Source organism: Theropithecus gelada, chromosome 11 (genome assembly GCF_003255815.1).
Source record: "Theropithecus gelada isolate Dixy chromosome 11, Tgel_1.0, whole genome shotgun sequence".
Classification (NCBI taxonomy): domain Eukaryota; kingdom Metazoa; phylum Chordata; class Mammalia; order Primates; family Cercopithecidae; genus Theropithecus; species Theropithecus gelada.
Genome location: NC_037679.1, coordinates 14,823,486 through 14,841,145, shown reverse-complemented (window position 1 = coordinate 14,841,145; position 17,660 = coordinate 14,823,486). Strand labels below are relative to the sequence as shown.

Sequence of the window (17,660 nt, the reverse complement as noted above, 5' to 3'; positions counted from 1 at the left end):
TTAAACAGGCTAAAGCCTTAAAAGTAATTTTTTTTTTTTTGAGACATAATTTCGTTCTTGGCATCCAGGCTGGAGCGCAATGGCGCGATCTCAGCTCCCTGCAACCTCTGCGCCCCAGGTTCAAGCCGTTCTCCTGCCTCAGCCTCCTGAATAGCTGGGATTACAGGCATGCGCCACCATGCCTGACTAGTTTTGTATTTTATATTTTAATTTTTATTTATTTTTTTGAGACAGTCTCACTCTTTCACCTGCTGGAGTGCAATGGCACGATTTCGGCTCACTGCAACCTCCGCCTCCTGGGTTTAAGCAATTCTATTGCCTCAGCCTCCTGAATAGCTGGGATTATAGGTGCCTGCCACCACGCCCAGCTAATATTTGTATTTTTAGTAGAGACAGAGTTTCACCATGTTGACCAAGTTGGTCTTGAACTCCTGACTTCAGTTGATCTGCCCACCTAGGCGCCCCAAAGTGCTGGGGTTATAGGCGTGAGCCACCGCACCCAGCCTAGTTTTGTATTTTTAGTAGAGATGGGGTTTCACCATGTTAGCTAGGCTGCTGTTGAACTCCTGACCTCAGATGATCTGCCCGCCTTGGCCTCCCAAAGTGCTGTAACAGGCGTGAGCCACTGTCCCCGGCCTAAAAATAATTTTTAATGGATGGTTACCTACGATGTTCCTCAGTAGAGGTTGCTTTCGGCTTGTTGGGTTGGGCACTTCTGTTCGTAACATCCCCTCCTGCCTGCCCCACTCACTAAATGCTTTACCAGTCATTGTGATATATTTTAAAAATAGAAAAAACTCTCCACTCTTCATTATGAAATGTTCCCCTGGCTGAAAAATGTAGAGATGCAGGGAATACTCTATAGTTGTAAAATTTTTTGTCTATAGGAATCTGCCTTCTAGCTTCTGATTGGTCATAGATCTGTGCTTCAAAACAAAAAAGGTCATCTTTCAGACCAGACATCTATCTGTGTGTTGATCTGCATATAGAATTTCTGGAGCCTTTCTTTCCTGCTTGTTCTCCTGGGTCAGCATGTCATTGTGCTTCATAAAATAAGAATATAGAGCCCAGTAAGGCCATTACATCATTTATTATGGAGTCTATATTTCAGTTACCTATGACTTACAGGTAGCAAATCATGCTGTTAACCTTCTTTGTCTAAAATTCTGAGGTCTTTATCCTTTGAGTTACTATTGAGCCAATCCTCACTTATCCAGTTTTTGCATAACTTAAGTTTTGAATCTAAGTGTAGGAATTTATATGTATACCTTATTCCTTCTAAATTGAGTCTTTGTTTTGGCTTATTATTAGTCCTGAAGAAGTGTTTTTTTTTTTTTCTTTTTTCTGTTTCTGTGGTGTTTTTTAAGCTTAGTTATGTCCGTAATACATCAATTCTCCTCCTCCTATTGTCTGTAAAATTGATGAACATAGCTTTTATATCTTTAGATAAGTTACTGATTTTAAAATCTTCAGCAGAACTCTAGGGTATGCCATTAGATATTTCTTCTCATTTTGACATAGATCCTTTAATCAGTTCATTGTTGACATTAGCTAATGTATCTACTTGATTCTACGGTGGTTACATCTGTATGCATGTATATGGTAGATTGTAATAAAGGATCTGGGATAATAAGTGGTAAGGAGAATCTGCTTTTAGATCATTGGATTTTCTGCTTGAAGGTTCATTCTTCCAATATGCTGGCTGCCACAGTAATCTTTGGAATAAAACCTTTTTCCCCCTTAGAATATTTAGAAATAACTAGAGATTTGTGACAGTTAGTAGGTATGCAACTTAGGCAGTTCCTCTTGTGTACTGAATATCATTAGAGGAAAATGGATCATCGTTGTGGACCTAGAGTCTTGGTAGAATTAATGGCAGTAATTTGGGATGGAACTTTGTTTTCTTTTTTTCTTTTCCTTGTGGGAACTACCGTTTTATTCACTGGTGTTCATCTGTTAACTAAGGAAAAGTTTTATTTTTTTCCCCTCAGCTTGCTGAACTAAAGCAAGAATGTCTTGCTCGTGGTTTGGAGACCAAGGGAATAAAGCAAGATCTTATCCACAGACTCCAGGCATATCTTGAAGAACATGGTGAGTACTTTGTGGAGGCAGAGTGATGTGAGTGAGGGGATTTTCAGGCTTTGACACTGAAAATATTTCTTTTTTTTTTTTTTAAGTCATTAGTGATGTAAGCTCTTAATTAACGGCATCAAGAAAACTCTTTTTTTTTTTGAGGTGGAGTCTCGCTCTGTTGCCCAGGCTGGAGTGTAGTGACGCAGTCTCAGCTCACTGCAACCTCCGTCTTCCGGGTTCAACCAATTCTCCTGTCTCAGCCTCCCGAGCAGCTGGAACTACAGGCGCACGCCACCACGCCTGGCTGATTTTTGTATTTTTAGTAGAGACGGGGGTTCACCATATTGGTCGGACTGGTCTAGAACTCCTGACTTCAGGGGATCCACCCGCCTCGGCCTTCCAAAGTGCTGGGATTACAGGCGTGAGCCACCGTGCCTGGCCATCTTGTACAACCTTCATCTCAGGTTGTACAAGTCCCCTCTCTAATTTTTATTTACTTATTCCCTTTTATTTCCATTCCTCGTTTCACTTCCTCCCCAACCCATTTAGGCACCCATTCTAATGTGTTTGAATGTATTTTTTTGGTCTTTTTCATGATAAAACATATAGTGTTGTTTCGTAGAATGTTTTCATTTATATAATTGGTAATTATATAACTGGCCATAGCCTTGCTTTATTTCTCATTTCATTCACTAAGTGTTGTGTTTTTTTTAAATGTGTCCGTGTGGAATGTGACTGTGTAGTTATCTAGTCTGTTGATTCTAATTCCTGCATAGCATTCCATGATGGATAACCACACATTTTACTTAATTCACTCGGTGACAGAAACATATTGCCACCAAGCCTCTGCTACTACAAGTGATACTAATTATAGTATACTATATGTATATAATAGTATATAGTATATATTATGCTATGGGTTGAATATTATATATTTGAAATACTTGAGACCAGAAATGTTTCAGTTTTTAGATTTTTTTTGGATTTTGGAATATTTGTGTATATATGTAATGAGGTATTTTGGGGGTGAGATGCAAGCCTAAACACAAAATTCATTTGTTTCTTATCCATATATTTGAAAGTAGTTTTACACAGTATTTAAAATAATTTTGTACATGAAACAAAGTTTTGACTGTGACCCATCGCATGAGGTTAGGTGTGGGGTTTTCCACTTGTGGGGTTGTATCAGCCTTCAGAAAGTTTTAGATTTAGAAGCATTTTAGGTTTTGAATTTTCAGATTGGCGATGCTTGACCTGTAGGATATAGTATACTATATTCTGTATACTAATAATATATAGTATATTATTATGAACTACTTATTTCATGCTTTTAAGTTCCTGTGAAAGTTTTTTTGGGGTATATGCCCAAGAGTGGTATTTCTAATTAATATTCATACATATATACTTAATGTGACTAAGGACTCCCAAATTGTTTTCCAGAATTGCTCTATAGATCTACAGTCTCATTACTAGTACATAAGGGTTCTTGTATCTCCACAAACCTAAACTTGGCACTGTCCTATCAAGTGGCCTAAGTTTTGCTAATTTGTTGGCTGTTTTATGTTCTCCATGAAAAAAGTTTAAACATTTCACAATTCTTTTGTTTCTTCTTTGCCCATTTTTCTATTGAGGTTCCCATAATTTGCTTGTTGGTTTGCAGGCATTTCTTTTATATCCTAATAACTATTCTTTTGTTGGTTTTAGGCACAAATATCTTCTTTGGCTGTGCAGGGTGGTTCATGCCTGTAACTCAGCACTTTGGGAGGCTAAGGTGGTATGACCTCTTGAGGCCAGGAGTTTGAGACCAGTCTGGACAGCATAGTGAGATCCATCTCTAAGAAAAATAATAGAATTAGCTGGGTGTAGTGATGTGCACTTATAGTCCTACCTACTTGGGAGGCTAAGGCAGGAGAATCCCTTGAGCCCAGGACGTGGAGGCTGCAGGGAGCTGTGATTGTGCCACTGCACTTCAGTCTGGGCGATAGAGTAAGACTCTGTCTCAACAGAAACAAATATCTTGTCATTTGTCTTTTAACTTTCTTTGTGCTATCCTTAAGTAGAAGTACTTAGTTTTGAAATATGTTCAGTTTTTCACCTCTTACTTTTGCTTCTGAGTTGTTTTTCTTTTAAACAAATCTTTCCCCACCACTAAATCTCAAAGATACTTTTCCACATTACTTTTTTTGTTTGTTTATTTTTCAAGACTGGGTCTTGCTCTGTCACCCAGGCTGGAGTGCAGTGACATCATCTCAGCTCACTGCAACCTCTGCTTTCCAGGTTCAAGTAATGTTCTCACTTCAGCCTCCCTAGTAGCTAAGACTATAGGCACACACCCCCACACCCAGCTACTTTTTAAATATTTTTTGTAAAGACGGGGTTTCACTGTGTTCCCCAAGCTGGTCGCTTGAACTCCTGGGTTCAAGGATCCACCTGCCTCTGCCTCCCAGATTTGTGGGATTACAGAGAGCCACGGTGCCTGACCCCACATTACTTTTAAAATTAAAATTAATTCTCTAGTTTGACTTCACATTTAGTTCTTCAGTCCAACTGGAGTTCACATTTGTAATTAATGTTAGGTAGAGATCTGGTTTTGTCTTCTCCAGATGTAGCAGATTTTATGTGCATCAATTTCTGCCTTCACTATTGGATTTTTTGGGGGAAAGCAAAGTGATTATAATTTTAACCTTGGTAAGTGATCAAGATGGTTTTGTAGCAGGGCTTGACCTGAATATTTTAATATTCTTTAGCTGAAGAGGAGGCAAATGAAGAAGATGTACTGGGAGATGAAACAGAGGTGAGTTGGATAGAGTAAGGTTAGTCTCTGGTCTGGTAATATGACACTGCTTTGGCCACATTGCTTTAACATCAGTCACTGGAAGACTTAGATATAAATTTATTAGGGGAGCATAAGATGGGTATGAAGGTTCTGAGAGACTGGTTTATTTTGGAGTTCTGATGTTCTTCTATTTATAGATATTTATTGTTTAGATTTATGTTAACCACCTTGTTTCATTTGGTTTTAGGAAGAAGAAACAAAGCCCATTGAGCTGCCTGTCAAAGAGGAAGAACCCCCTGAAAAAACTGTTGATGTGTAATTATCTCTTTTTTATAATCTGAGTACAGAGCAGGCAGCTCTTTTTTTTATTGTGTTTAATGTTTAACTCTGTTTACCTCTTACATGTTCCCATTGGCCTTTTCATTTCTGATTAGGTCATTTTTTGTTTTTTAGAAGGGACTACTTCAAAGTACTTGGTCCCAGTGAAACAAAGCAAATTGTCTCTGAGTTATGTAATAGGTAATTAGGACAAGGCGACTTCAAGCCCAGACATAGTTTAATTCTCCTAGCCTTTGTTGTTCTTTTGTAGGGTCACTATAATAGATTATTCTGTTACTCTATAGAGAATCTGTACAATTCTGTATACAGTGTAAAACTGTATAAACTCTGTTAACTCTTTTTTTTTTTTTTTTTTGAGACAGGATCTCACTCTGTTGCCCAGACTGGAGTGCAGTGGCGCGATCTCGGCTCACTGTAACCTCCGCTTCCCAGGCTCAAGCAATTCTCCTGCCTCAGCCTCCCAAATAGCTGGGATTATAGGCATGCGCCACTACTGCCCGACTAGTTTTTGTATTTTTAGTAGAGACAGGGTTTTACCATGTTGGCCAGGCTGGTCTTGAACTCCTGACCTCAAATGATCTATCTACCTTGGCCTCCCTAAGTGCTGGGATTACAGGTGTGAGCCACCATGCCCAGCCCATTCTCTTAACTGTTTATAAGAGTTTTGCACTTTTCTGTAAAAGTGTAAAACTTAGGCCAGGCACGGTGGCGCATGCTTGTAATCCCAGCACTTTGGGAGGCCGAGGCATGTGGATCACGAGGTCAGGAGTTCAAGACCAGCCTGGCCAAGATGGTGAAACCCTGTCTGTACTAAAAACACAAAAATTAGCTGGGCATGGTGGTGGGCACCTGTAACCCCAGCTACTCAGGAAGCTGAGTCAGGAGAATTACTTGAACCTGGGAGGTAGAGGTTGCAGTGAGCTGAGACTGTGCTACTGCACTCCAGTCTGGGAGCCAGAGCTGTCTCAAAAAAAAAAAGTGTGAAACTGTATATAAGGAGTTTTGTAAGGGAGGAAGGTGTTGGGTAGAGGTTATGTTTCTGAAGTAGCACTCTGTTCTCTCTTGCTTTCTGATCTACAGTGGAGGAGGGGAGGACAAAGTGCTAGAATGGAAAGTAGATCTTGATTTATTTAAACTGTTCCACAAGGGTGATACTAAACATCTTTAATTTGGGACTTTTTCCACAAATATCTGGTCATTTTGTGTATTACAGCACATTAAGAACAGTTGAGTCGGGCTGGGTGCGGTGGCTCACACCTGTAATCTCAGCACTTTGGGAGGCCGAGGCGGGCGGATCACGAGGTCAGGAGATCAGGAGGGCGAACACGGTGAAACCCCATCTCTACTAAAAATAAAAAAAAAAAAAATTAGCTGGGCATGGTGGCGGGCGCCTGTAGTCCCGGCTGCTCGGAGGCTGAGGCAGGAGAATGGCGTGAGCCCGGAAGGCGGAGGTTGCAGTGAGCCGAGATCGCGCCACTGTACTCCAGCCTGGGCAACAGAGCGAGACTACGTCTCAAAAAAAAAAAAAAAAAACAGTTGAGTCCTAAACTTTTAACATTTTTGTTCCTCATAGCTGTGTCAGTGCATTTAATTATAAAAGGCAATATATTTACAAGTAAAAAGTCAGTACATAGCGGAGTATATCAATTAAAAATTAAGTACTCTTTGTATCCATTCTCATCTGACTTTACTGAGGTTTTTAGAACAGTACATACTTTTGGAAGATTTTATATGGGTCTGCGTGTGTTTATGTGCATGCGTATGTATGTGTATATATAGATACACCTGTACACACACTATATACACTCTTGATTTTTTTCATATCTGGAAGTTTTTTATATCATTTTCTTATGTAAGTGTTAGTTATACGCTAGGCATTGTTCTTAAGAGTTATATGCTAGGCATTGTTCTAAATGTTTTACAAATACTTTCATTTTATCCTCAGTAGACCCTATGAAGCCAGGATAATTATCCTAGAAGTGGTCTCTTTTTTGTTTAGCTTGTCATTATGGGAAATTACAAGTATATACAAAAGTTCAACTAGTATAATAGACTCTCATCTACCTATCACCCACATTTACTAGTTATCAACTTAGAACCTTGTTTTTTCTAGCATTTAATAGTATTCCATTCTGTGGATAAACAGTAATTTATTTCACCAGTGTTCTGTTGATGGACATTTAGATTATTCATAAAAGAAAAAAAAATGTAGTTCTGCATGTCCTTTTCTAATTATTTATACTCGCAAGTATACCCGTAGGGTAAATTCCTAGCAGTGGATTTGCTGCATCACAGAGGATGTACATTTAACATCTTGATAGATTTTTGTCAAATATCCCTTTATATATTTTTGAGCCAGGGACTCTTATCCAGGCTGGAGTGCAGTGGAACAATCTTGGCTCACTGCAACCTCCTTTTCCCAGCTCAAGCAGTCCTCCAGCTTCAGCCTCCCGAGTAGCTGGGACTATAGGCATGAGCCACTACGCCCGGCTCTTTTTTGTATTTTTTGTAGAGATAGGGTTTTGCTGTGTTTGCCAGGCTGGTCTCGAACTCCTGAGCTCAAAGCAATCCACCTGCCTTGGCCTGCCAAACTGCTGGGATTACAGGTGTGAGCCACCATGCCCAGCCTATCAAATATTACTTTCTAAAGCCATTTAGTTATCTTTCCATCATAAGATGTTTATGATTAGATATAGTGCCTTGAAAAAATGACTTTGTGAGATAGTTTTAAAATAGAAATGTTACGGGAATTTCTGGAACAAGAAAGAAGATCAAGTGAATACCATCATAATTGGCTTGTGTGGGTTAAAAAATAGAGGTTCAAAAGTTTGAAATTCATTATTCATAGAATATTTAAAATGAGCATTCTGTTCAGGGGGTTTTAATTCTATTAATGAATTTTGAAGCTAGGAAATTGAAGTGGGTGGGGTGATCATTTTGATTTTTAGAAGATAGTTGTGGTTAGACTGAAGTATGTACAAAAAGATTCTGGGTCTCTGTATTTCTGAGAATGTTGTTTATGTGATTGGGTAGGAGAGAAATTTCTCAGTGAAGAGTGGAAATTTTCCATGCATTTGATGTTTGTTTATTGCGCTTGAGTTTAGTTATACCTAAGGGAATTGGAATAGAATGGAAGGAAACTTCCCTTCTGGGGTTCCCTTTCTGCCATGAGGTGCACTGCATTGACTGTACTTCAGAGTGGGAATAGGGAGGAAGCCATTGCAGTTGGGTTAATGGAGAGTACTGCTTTCTTGATGGCATTGTATTTCAAGTAAAACATTAAACTTCTTTGGCCTTCTGTGCCTAAATTATAAGACAAGGTTAGGGAAGGATGGCAAGGAAATCTGAATTGTTTAGAAATTTCTTTAAACATCAGAATAGTCAGGGCTAGTTTAGATTCTTTGACTATTTAAAAGGAGATCCCTTTCTTCATCTTTGGCCTGAGGTTCTCCAAAAATGTATCTGTTTCTAGTTTGATTCCCCACCCCCAACCAGCTAAAGCAGTTACATATTGTAGGACTTTGTTATGGTCAGCAGGGGGCACCCATTGCTTGTCTAGGGATTTCCAATAAAAGGGTGGAAGAGAGTACTTGTTCCAGAATTGCTTCCTCTGAAAATGTCATTAAACCATTACTACCTTTCAGGGCATCAAATGGGAAAAGTGTCCGGGATATTGGAACAAAAGCTGCCCATGTCTCTAAATGAGGGACCTTAATGAGACTGGTTATGACCCACAGTTTTATGGGAGTTGTTTGGTGGAGGGTTAATGCCCTTCCATTTATCCTGGGTACTTCCGAACTTTGTCTCCCGCCCCTATGGTCCCCCCTCTTTTGTTTTCTCTTAAACCTTTGACCAGTAACATGCCATGTTTTCCTAATTCAAACTCCCCTTAGACTTTTTTCTTCCTACCTTCTTTGGCATTTTTATTTGTTCCACTTTGTTCCAACTAGAGCTACATTCCTCATGGGAGAAATAAGGGATTTTTAAAAGAAGGAAACCAGACCTTGTAGAGTACTTAATTGTTGTGATGAATATTGGGAGCTGGTGCTTAAAGGAGGATTGGAGGGTTACTCATTAGTTCAAAAGTAAATTAAAGGCTGGGCTTGGTGGCTGACGCCTGTAATCCCAGCACTCTGGGAGGCTGAGGCAGGTGGATCACTTGAGGCCAGTTCGTAACTAGCCTGGCCAACATGGTGAAACCCTATCTTTACTAAAAATACAAAAATTAGCTGGGTGTGGTGGCAGGCGCCTGTGATTCCAGCTACTTGGGAGGTTGAGGCAGGAGAACCTCTTGAACCCAGGAGGTGGAGGTTGCAGTGAGCTGAGATTGCACCGTTGCACTCCAGCCTGGGTGACAAGAGCAAAACTCCGTCTCAGAAAAAAAAAAAGTAAATTAAAAAGTTCCTAAAAGCAAATGAGATGGTTTCTGGTGTCCTTTGAGTGTTTCCCTTCAGCCCAGTGTATTTAACCAGACTTCTTTCCTTATTTCTTTATTGTACTTTAGCTAAAGAAGATTAGTTTGTTATTTGAACTCTTTCTTCTCAATAGATGACAGTTAAAGGAACCAAAGCTCTAGTGAACTTCATGTTTCTTTGGCATAAGGGGTGGCAGAGAGATAATAGGGCAGAGATAATTCAAGTGAATTCTTACACATTTCTGAGGTTGTGGTTTAGAATATCAGTTTTCTCATTTTAAAAGATCTCTTTCTTTTCTAGGGCAGCAGAGAAGAAAGTGGTGAAAATTACATCTGAAATACCACAGACTGAGGTAGGTATTCTGTTCCCTAGTAGAACAGTCTCTACACTTCTGTCTCCCTCTTACCCTTTATTATATCTGCATCATCCTCTAAAATTTATTCACAGGCAGAAAATCAGTATTGACAGATTTTGGTGTTGAAACGTTTCACTGCCAACTGCTCTTTGGAAAATATTTGGCTGGCATAGGGTAGTCTTTCTTGAAGCTGTAGTCTTTTTATATGTAACACTATTGTCTTAACAGTGACTCTCTTTGAGATGTTTACAAACCTAGGATTAGAATTTGGGAGGATTGTACTTTGAAAATGTATTGGTAGATGTGACTCTTATGTTGCTACCGGCCAGTAGCTGAGATTGAAATTCCACTGGTTTCTGTGGGGTAGGACTGTGAAACCAGGTTCCAGTTGAGATCTTGTGTTCAGTGTCATACTTGCAAAGTAGAGAATTATTAAACTCTTTTAGAATGGCATAAAACAATGCTGCCTCATTTCTAACTGAAAGAATGCCATTAGTGTTGGAACCAAGCTATTCCTTTGATCACTTTTCAAAGGTCAGCCAAACATAGCTTTTGACTTCTTGGCTTCATGTATAATGTAGGTTTTACTTTATTTCTCCCTTTTGTTTTTGAGGATATGTAATAATAGTCTTTTTGTGTTTGCTTTCTGGGAAGGGCTGTTAAGTCCTAGTATGGACACAACCTGCTATCTTCTAGGATTGTCAGTATTTTCAGTTTGGACCCTAAGAAATTACTTCTGATGTTTTTAAGATACCTTCTTTTGGCTGGGCGGGGTGGCTCACGCCTGTAATCCCAGCAGTTTGGGAGGCTGAGGTGGACAGTTCACTTGAAGTCAGGAGTTCGAGATCAGCCTGGCCATCATGGTGAAATCTCATTTCTACTAAAAGCACAAAAATTAGCTGGGCACAGTGGCACAGTCCTCTAATCCCAGTTACTCGGGAGACTGAGCCACGAGAATTGCTTGAACCCAGGAGGCTGAGGTTGCAGTGAGCTGAGATCATGCCACTGTACTCCAGCCTGGGGGACAGAGTGAGACTTTTAAAAAAAATTTTTTTATTTTTATTATTTTTATTTTTTTAAAGATACCTACCTCTGACTAACTTTCTTAAACCATAAATTGACTTCTTTTTTCTTCCTTTTTTTTTTTTTGGTCTATTTTTACTTAGAGAATGCAGAAGAGGGCTGAACGATTCAATGTACCTGTGAGCTTGGAGAGTAAGAAAGCTGCTCGGGCAGCTAGGTGAGTGTCCCCAGCCTTTTGGGCCTGCGATAGTGATGTTGTAAAGGTGAAGATATGTGATCCTAGGTTTCTGATATAATTGTTGATTTAAGTAGAATAGAGGCTTGCTGAAGGATATGAACACTTTTTTGACCCTATTCAGAACGTATCTACTGGTTTGGTTATAGTAGCTATAAATTGGGCTTTATTGAGAAGGGTTTTTGTAACAGTTAAAGCCAGGAACTGACTACTACTACTAATTCTGATAAGGCTTCCTCTTAGCTTAATCTCTGGACTTGGTAAGAGGGAGAGTAAACTGAACCTCTTTCATGGGGTTGTTAGAATTAGCTAATGATTGCAAGACTTGAGATCACAAGCAAGAAGTGTCATATGTATACTTGACACGGAGACAGACAACCAGGAGTGTGAACAGCTTCCTAAAATTTAGTTTGTTTTTCCTTCTTCAGGTTTGGGATTTCTTCAGTTCCAACAAAAGGTAAGAGTACAGAGATACTTCTGAGAAAGTTACCCTTTTATTCTTTCTTTTCTGGTATAACAGGTTTCATTTCTCCAAAATAAGGTAAATTTGCTAGCTGTAGAAACTCTTAAGAGATTATAGCATTCTGGCCGGGCGCGGTGGCTCAAGCCTGTAATCCCAGCACTTTGGGAGGCCGAGACGGGCGGATCACGAGGTCAGGAGATCGAGACCATCCTGGCTAACACGGTGAAACCCCGTCTCTACTAAAAATACAAAAAACTAGCCGGGTGAGGTGGCGGGCGCCCGTAGTCCCAGCTACTCGGGAGGCTGAGGCAGGAGAATGACGTAAACCTGGGAGGCGGAGCTTGCAGTGACCTGAGATCCGGCCACTGCACTCCAGCCTGGGGGACAGAGCTAGACTCCGTCTCAAAAAAAAAAAAAAAAGAAAAAAAAAAAAGAACTATAGAGTAACTCTACAATAATGGAATTTGGGAACATTTAAAAGGAAGCATTGTTTTTTGAATGAAATCCTGAAAAGTTTGAAGTAAATAATTATTGGTTAGGTTCTTGGTGATAATTTCAGGACAGAAAATTTGCCTTAAGGAAGCATAATTTCTTTTTATTTTTTTTTGAGATGGAGTCTTACTCTGTTGCCCAGACTGGAGCGCAGTGGCACCATCTTAGCTCAGTACAGCCTCTGCCTCCTGGGTTCAAGCAATTCTCCTGTCTCAGCCTCCTGAGTAGCTGGGACTACAGGCGCATGCCACCACGCCCTGCTAATTTTTGTTTTTTTAGTAGAGATGGGATTTCACCATATTGGTCAGGCTGGTCTAGAACGCCTGACTTCAGGTGATCCACCTGCCTTGGCCTCCCAAAGTGCTGGGATTACAGGCGTGAGCCACTGCACCCGGCCCAGGAGCCAAAGTTTCAACTCGTGATAGTAGTTCTTGTTTGTCCAGATGTGATCTCTTTTTTAAGAGCTTTAGAGAGATGCAATTTATATGACGTAACAATTCATCCATTTAAAGGTATATAATTCATTATTCCATAGTATATTCACAGGGTTGTGCAGCCATCATCACCGTGCTTATCACCCCAAAAAGAAACTGTGCCCATTAGCAGGTATCCTCCATTACCTCTCCCTGCCCAGCCCTAAGCAGCCGCTTAGTTTTTTTCTCCGTGGAAATTTGCCTTCATATGAATGAATTCATATAGTATATTGTCTTTAGTGACTGGATTCTTTCACTTAGCATAGTTTTCAAGGTTCACTTATGTTGTAGCATGTATCTCTATTCATTTTTATTATTTAATAATATTCCATTGTATGGATATACTATACTTAATTTAGCCAGTCATCAAGCTGATGGGTGTTTTTCTTTAACTTTTTGTCTAATATGAATAATGCTGCTGTGAACATTTATGTACAAGTTTTTGTGTAATTATATGTTTTCGTTTTCTCTTGGCTGTATACTAGCAGTGGAATTGTGGGATCATGCGTAACTGTATTTACCTTTTGAGGAACTGCCAAACTGTTTTCCAGAGCAGCTGTACCGTTTTATGTTCCTGCTAGCAGTTAATGCAGACATGATTGCTAGATGGAATTTCTGCCTTTTCTTTGTCATCATAGGATAAAGGGGGTGTGTCCTGTATACAGTTTTTATGTTGCCTAATTTGACTTGAAGACTGTCAGCTTTTATGACTTTTAAAAATATTAAATAAAATTTTGTTTACTTCCTTAGGTCTGTCATCTGATAACAAACCTATGGTAAGAAATCTTTTTTTATTTCTTACACACCCAGATCTTAATTCTGTATAGCTAACTTTAGAGACTCCTCACCAGATTAGAAGAAACTCTGAGAACATTAATTTGTTGACTGTTTTCAGTATAATGTTATATGTCCTGAATTTAAAAAATTGTTGGAGATACTGAGAGGTCAGGAAAATTGTCACATGTTCAGTTACTGCAGACGTCTTTCTTCCTACCACTCTTTTCGAAAGTAAGAATAGATTTTGTTAGCTAGAGAACAACCCGTGTATGTAACTCTTTGTTTTATGGTACTGAATCTTTGTCCAATGGCCTTAGATAATGTCTAATTCATAATTACCACAAGAGAATCTATGGAAGCAATTTAGGAGTTCTGTTTGTAGATAGTGCTTTTTTTTTTTTTTTTTTTAATTTTTTAAATACTATCCATGAAATGTGAAATCATAGTAAAGACTGGTAGAATAAAATGGCTTTCTGGACCATTGTTACTAGTCAGCATATTTTAAGAATGGTAACGAATACTGTGGTGAAATAGAATCACCTTTATGAAATCCTGCTTTAGGGGTTGCTGCTTAATATTGTAAGTTAAGATTTAATATTATTAATGAAAATTTCCTATTCTTTTTTTTTTTTTTAAGATGGAGTTTCATTCTTGTTGCCCAGGCTGGAGTGCAATGGTGCAGTCTCAGCTTACTACAACCTCTGCCTCCTAGGTTCAAGGAATTATTCTGCCTCAGCCTCCCAAGTAGCTGGGATTACAGGTGCCCCCCCACCATGCCTGGCTAATTTTTGTATTTTTAGTAGAGACGGGGTTTCGCCATGTTGGCCAGGCTGGTCTCGAACTCCTGACCTCAGGTGATCTGCCCACCTGAGCCTCCCAAACTGCTGGGATTACAGGCATGAGCCGTCGCACCGGCCCTAAATAATTCTTACAATAGTAACGAGTCCATGTACCAAGGTTTCCAAGAAAGAGGAGGGAAGAGAATCGAGTGGGTAGTGGTTATAGATTGTCTTCTGAAAAAGGTGCTTCTGTGATGGTTTCTCTTTGCTTGGAGATAGATTTAAGAAATACTTGCAGAGACGATATGAGAATTAATGATTTTGGATTGAGAATGGTAGACTTGTTTGGAGGTGATGATTTAGACATGTGTTTGCTTTCTCCAGCAGTGTTTGCCTTCCCTTGATCTTAAGCCCTCCTTAGGCTATTGACACCTGTGATAAATGCAGGAGGCAGGACTGAATGTTTCACTGCATTCCAGAGGATGCCTTTTAATAATCAGTGGACTGGATGGTTGCTGCTTAGTTTTCTTATTTTTCTCATAGGGTATCTTTGATGTTATAGGCTTGTTTGAACTCTTAGCTTCAGACTATAGTTTCTGCATTTTTTGTTTTCTGTTTTGATTTTTTAAAACTGTGTTTTTCCCCCATGTTTTTATAGGTTAACTTGGATAAGCTGAAGGAAAGAGCTCAAAGATTTGGTTTGAATGTCTCTTCAATCTCCAGAAAGGTAATGTAGGTTCGATGGAAGTAATGTTTTCGTGACATTAGAGCAGCTTATGGGAACTACATAGTCTGGAAATGACCCTCCTGAGAATGTAACTGGCTACAAAGCATTTCATTTCACATACTCGTTTGACTGTCACCTCCTCTCGCTGGCTCTTGATTATATTATAGGAATTATTTCACAAGCCGATTGCTTTTTCCCGTGGATTGTTTTCATAGCTTTCACCCAGGCTGCTAGAGCATGGTCTATATTTCTTTTCTTTCTTTTTTTTTTTTCCTTTGAGACAGGGTCATTCTGTTGCCGGACTGGAGTGCAGTGGTGTGATCATGGCTCACTGCAGGCTTGACCTCCTTGGGCTCAGGTGATCCTCCCATGTCAGCCTCTCACGTAGCTAAAACTGCGGCGCGTGCCACCATGCCCAGCTAATTTTTTTCTATTTTTGGTAGAGATGAGATTTTGCTATGTTACACAAGCTGGTCTCGAACTCCTCGGCCTAAGGGATCCACCCACTTCTGCCTCCCAGAGTGCTGGGATTACAGGCGTGAGCCATTGCACCCAGCCTGAGTATGGTCTATATTTCTGTTGGTTAAGATGTTGAATTCAGTGAAGTTAAAACTTATTACAACTACTTTAACTTTGATAATAGGCATAATGGGAATTAAATAATCAGGAGAAGATAGTCTTGTTTTTAGGTCAGAAGTACTTAGAAATAAAACTTGGAGGATTGGTGGAACAAAAATAAAAAAGTTAACTCATTCTTTATGCCCCTCTGCTAACTGATGTTATTTACTTTATTAAGCAAGATGACTTTGTTTACTTCATGCTGTGTGGGATGATTGGTTCCCCAGGGCATAGTTGCCTTTGTAGTTTTGCTAGGCACATTGGATAAAATGATAAGGATTTTTCTATTTGCCTAGAGCAGGTGATCTCTTAATCTTTGTTGTTTAGAACAGGAACATGTTTCTTGGTTGTCAAAGTGGTGGCAGGGTATTTGAAACCAGAAAAACCATCATCTAAGAAAAAAATCGGCCGGGCATGGTGGCTCACACCTGTAATCCTAGCACTTTGGGAAGGCGAGGCGGGGGGATCACCTGAGGTCAGGAGTTCGAGACCAGGCCGGCCAACATGGTGAAACCCTGTCTCTACTAAAACTACACAAATTAGCCGGGCGTGGTGGCACATGCTTTAATCCCAGCTACTTGGGAGACTGAGGCAGGAGAATCACTTGAACCCGGGAGGCGGAGGTTGTAGTGAGCCGAGATCATGCTTCTGTACTCCAGCCTGGGCAACAGAGTGAGACTCCGTCTCAAAAAAAAGAAAAAAATCATATTTCCAACTCAGCATAAAAGTGTTTAGCTCTCTAGAAAGCCATTGGAAGAAACTTATCTGACATTGGTTATATGTTTTGCTTAGTAAAAAAACTAAACACTAAAAGTAATCATTATTGTGCCACTGTGGAACACTTGTGCACAACTTTGTTCCATCTTCCATTTAGGTTAACTTTTTTTTTTTTTCCCCCAATCTTTTTTGAGACAGGTTCTCACTCTGTCACCCAGGCTGCAGTGCAGTAGCATGATCACAGCTCATTGCAGCCTCCATTTCCCAGGCTCAAGCAAGCCTCCCACCTCAGCCTCCTGAGTAGGTGGGACCACAGACGTGTGCCACCATGCCTGGCTAGTTTTTTGAATTTTTTTTTAAGAGACGAGGTCTCCCTGTGTTGCCTAGCTGGTCTCGAACTTCTGGCCTCAAGCCATCCTCCTGCCTTGGCCTCCCAAAATGCGGGACTATAGGTGTAAGCCACTGCACCTGGCCTGGGTTATCATTTTTTATATTAACCAGAAATATAGCATCAGGTCCATGTGCCTAGCATGATGCTGAGACCATCTGTGCTCAGTGGGAATACTTGCTCATTTATGTGAAGTAAGAAAAAATTTGGAGTTGAGAGGCAGAGTATGTGATTCTTAAGCCACATGCACCTTAATTGAGAAGGGCTGTTATAAACCAAAGGTCACTTGTGTTGTGCCAGATGGCCAAGGGGAAGGATGCCTTGGATCTGTGGCCCTAGTTCTCGGCTGTCTTCTCCTCTTTTATATGAGGGCTAGATGTCTGAGAACCCCAGCAGTAAAAATTCACTCCATCTTCTAAGGAATTGTCTGTGTTCCTTCAGAATCTACAAAATTGAACATCATATCTCTTACTACATAGCTCATAGCTCCTACTACACATTGCTGAGAAGAATTTGTCCATCAATGCTATACTATATACCTGTGTTATTTTTATAGTATTTCATTACAGGAATAGCAGGTCTTTCTCTTCCCTTCCCTAGACTTTTTCTCTTTCTTTGACCTTTTTTCATTTTTAATCCACAGGAGGCTGAGTAAAACAGATACATATATTAACTTTGTGACTTTGAGCAAATTACTGAACTTCTTTGATCCTCATCTGTAAGACTTAGAGCAATACCTAGCAACCTGATTGGGAAGAGTAAATAATTGGATACAGGGCCAGGTGCAATGTTTTATGCCTGAAATCCCATGATTTTGGGAGGCTGAGGTAGGAGGATTAATTGAGCCCAGGAGTTTGAGGCTGCAGTGAGCCATGATAGTGACACTGCACTCCAGCCTGGGTAACAGAGTGAGACCCTGTCTTTTTTTTTTCTTTTTTCCTGAGACAGGGTCTTGTTCTGTCACCCAGGCAGTGCAGTGGTGCAGTGGTGCGATCTCAGCTCACTACAAC

At 40.1% G+C, this 17,660-nt stretch overlaps 1 protein-coding gene across 4 annotated transcripts in view; it reads left to right on the top strand.

Moving 5' to 3' along the window:
* The window catches only part of SARNP (SAP domain containing ribonucleoprotein), a 66,151-nt gene that overhangs the window by 12,318 nt on the left and 36,173 nt on the right, over window positions 1-17,660 (top strand). For all 4 annotated transcript variants that reach the window (XR_003121926.1, XM_025403691.1, XM_025403692.1 and 1 more), the window contains exons 2-9: window positions 1,992-2,091; window positions 4,821-4,867; window positions 5,097-5,164; window positions 9,904-9,955; window positions 11,125-11,198; window positions 11,645-11,673; window positions 13,395-13,420; window positions 14,859-14,927. Coding sequence is in view for 3 of the 4 variants with exons in the window: in XM_025403691.1 (XP_025259476.1) it covers window positions 1,992-2,091; window positions 4,821-4,867; window positions 5,097-5,164; window positions 9,904-9,955; window positions 11,125-11,198; window positions 11,645-11,673; window positions 13,395-13,420; window positions 14,859-14,927 (465 nt within the window). In the remaining variant the exon portion in view is untranslated. The remainder of the gene's footprint in view (window positions 1-1,991; window positions 2,092-4,820; window positions 4,868-5,096; window positions 5,165-9,903; window positions 9,956-11,124; window positions 11,199-11,644; window positions 11,674-13,394; window positions 13,421-14,858; window positions 14,928-17,660) is intronic.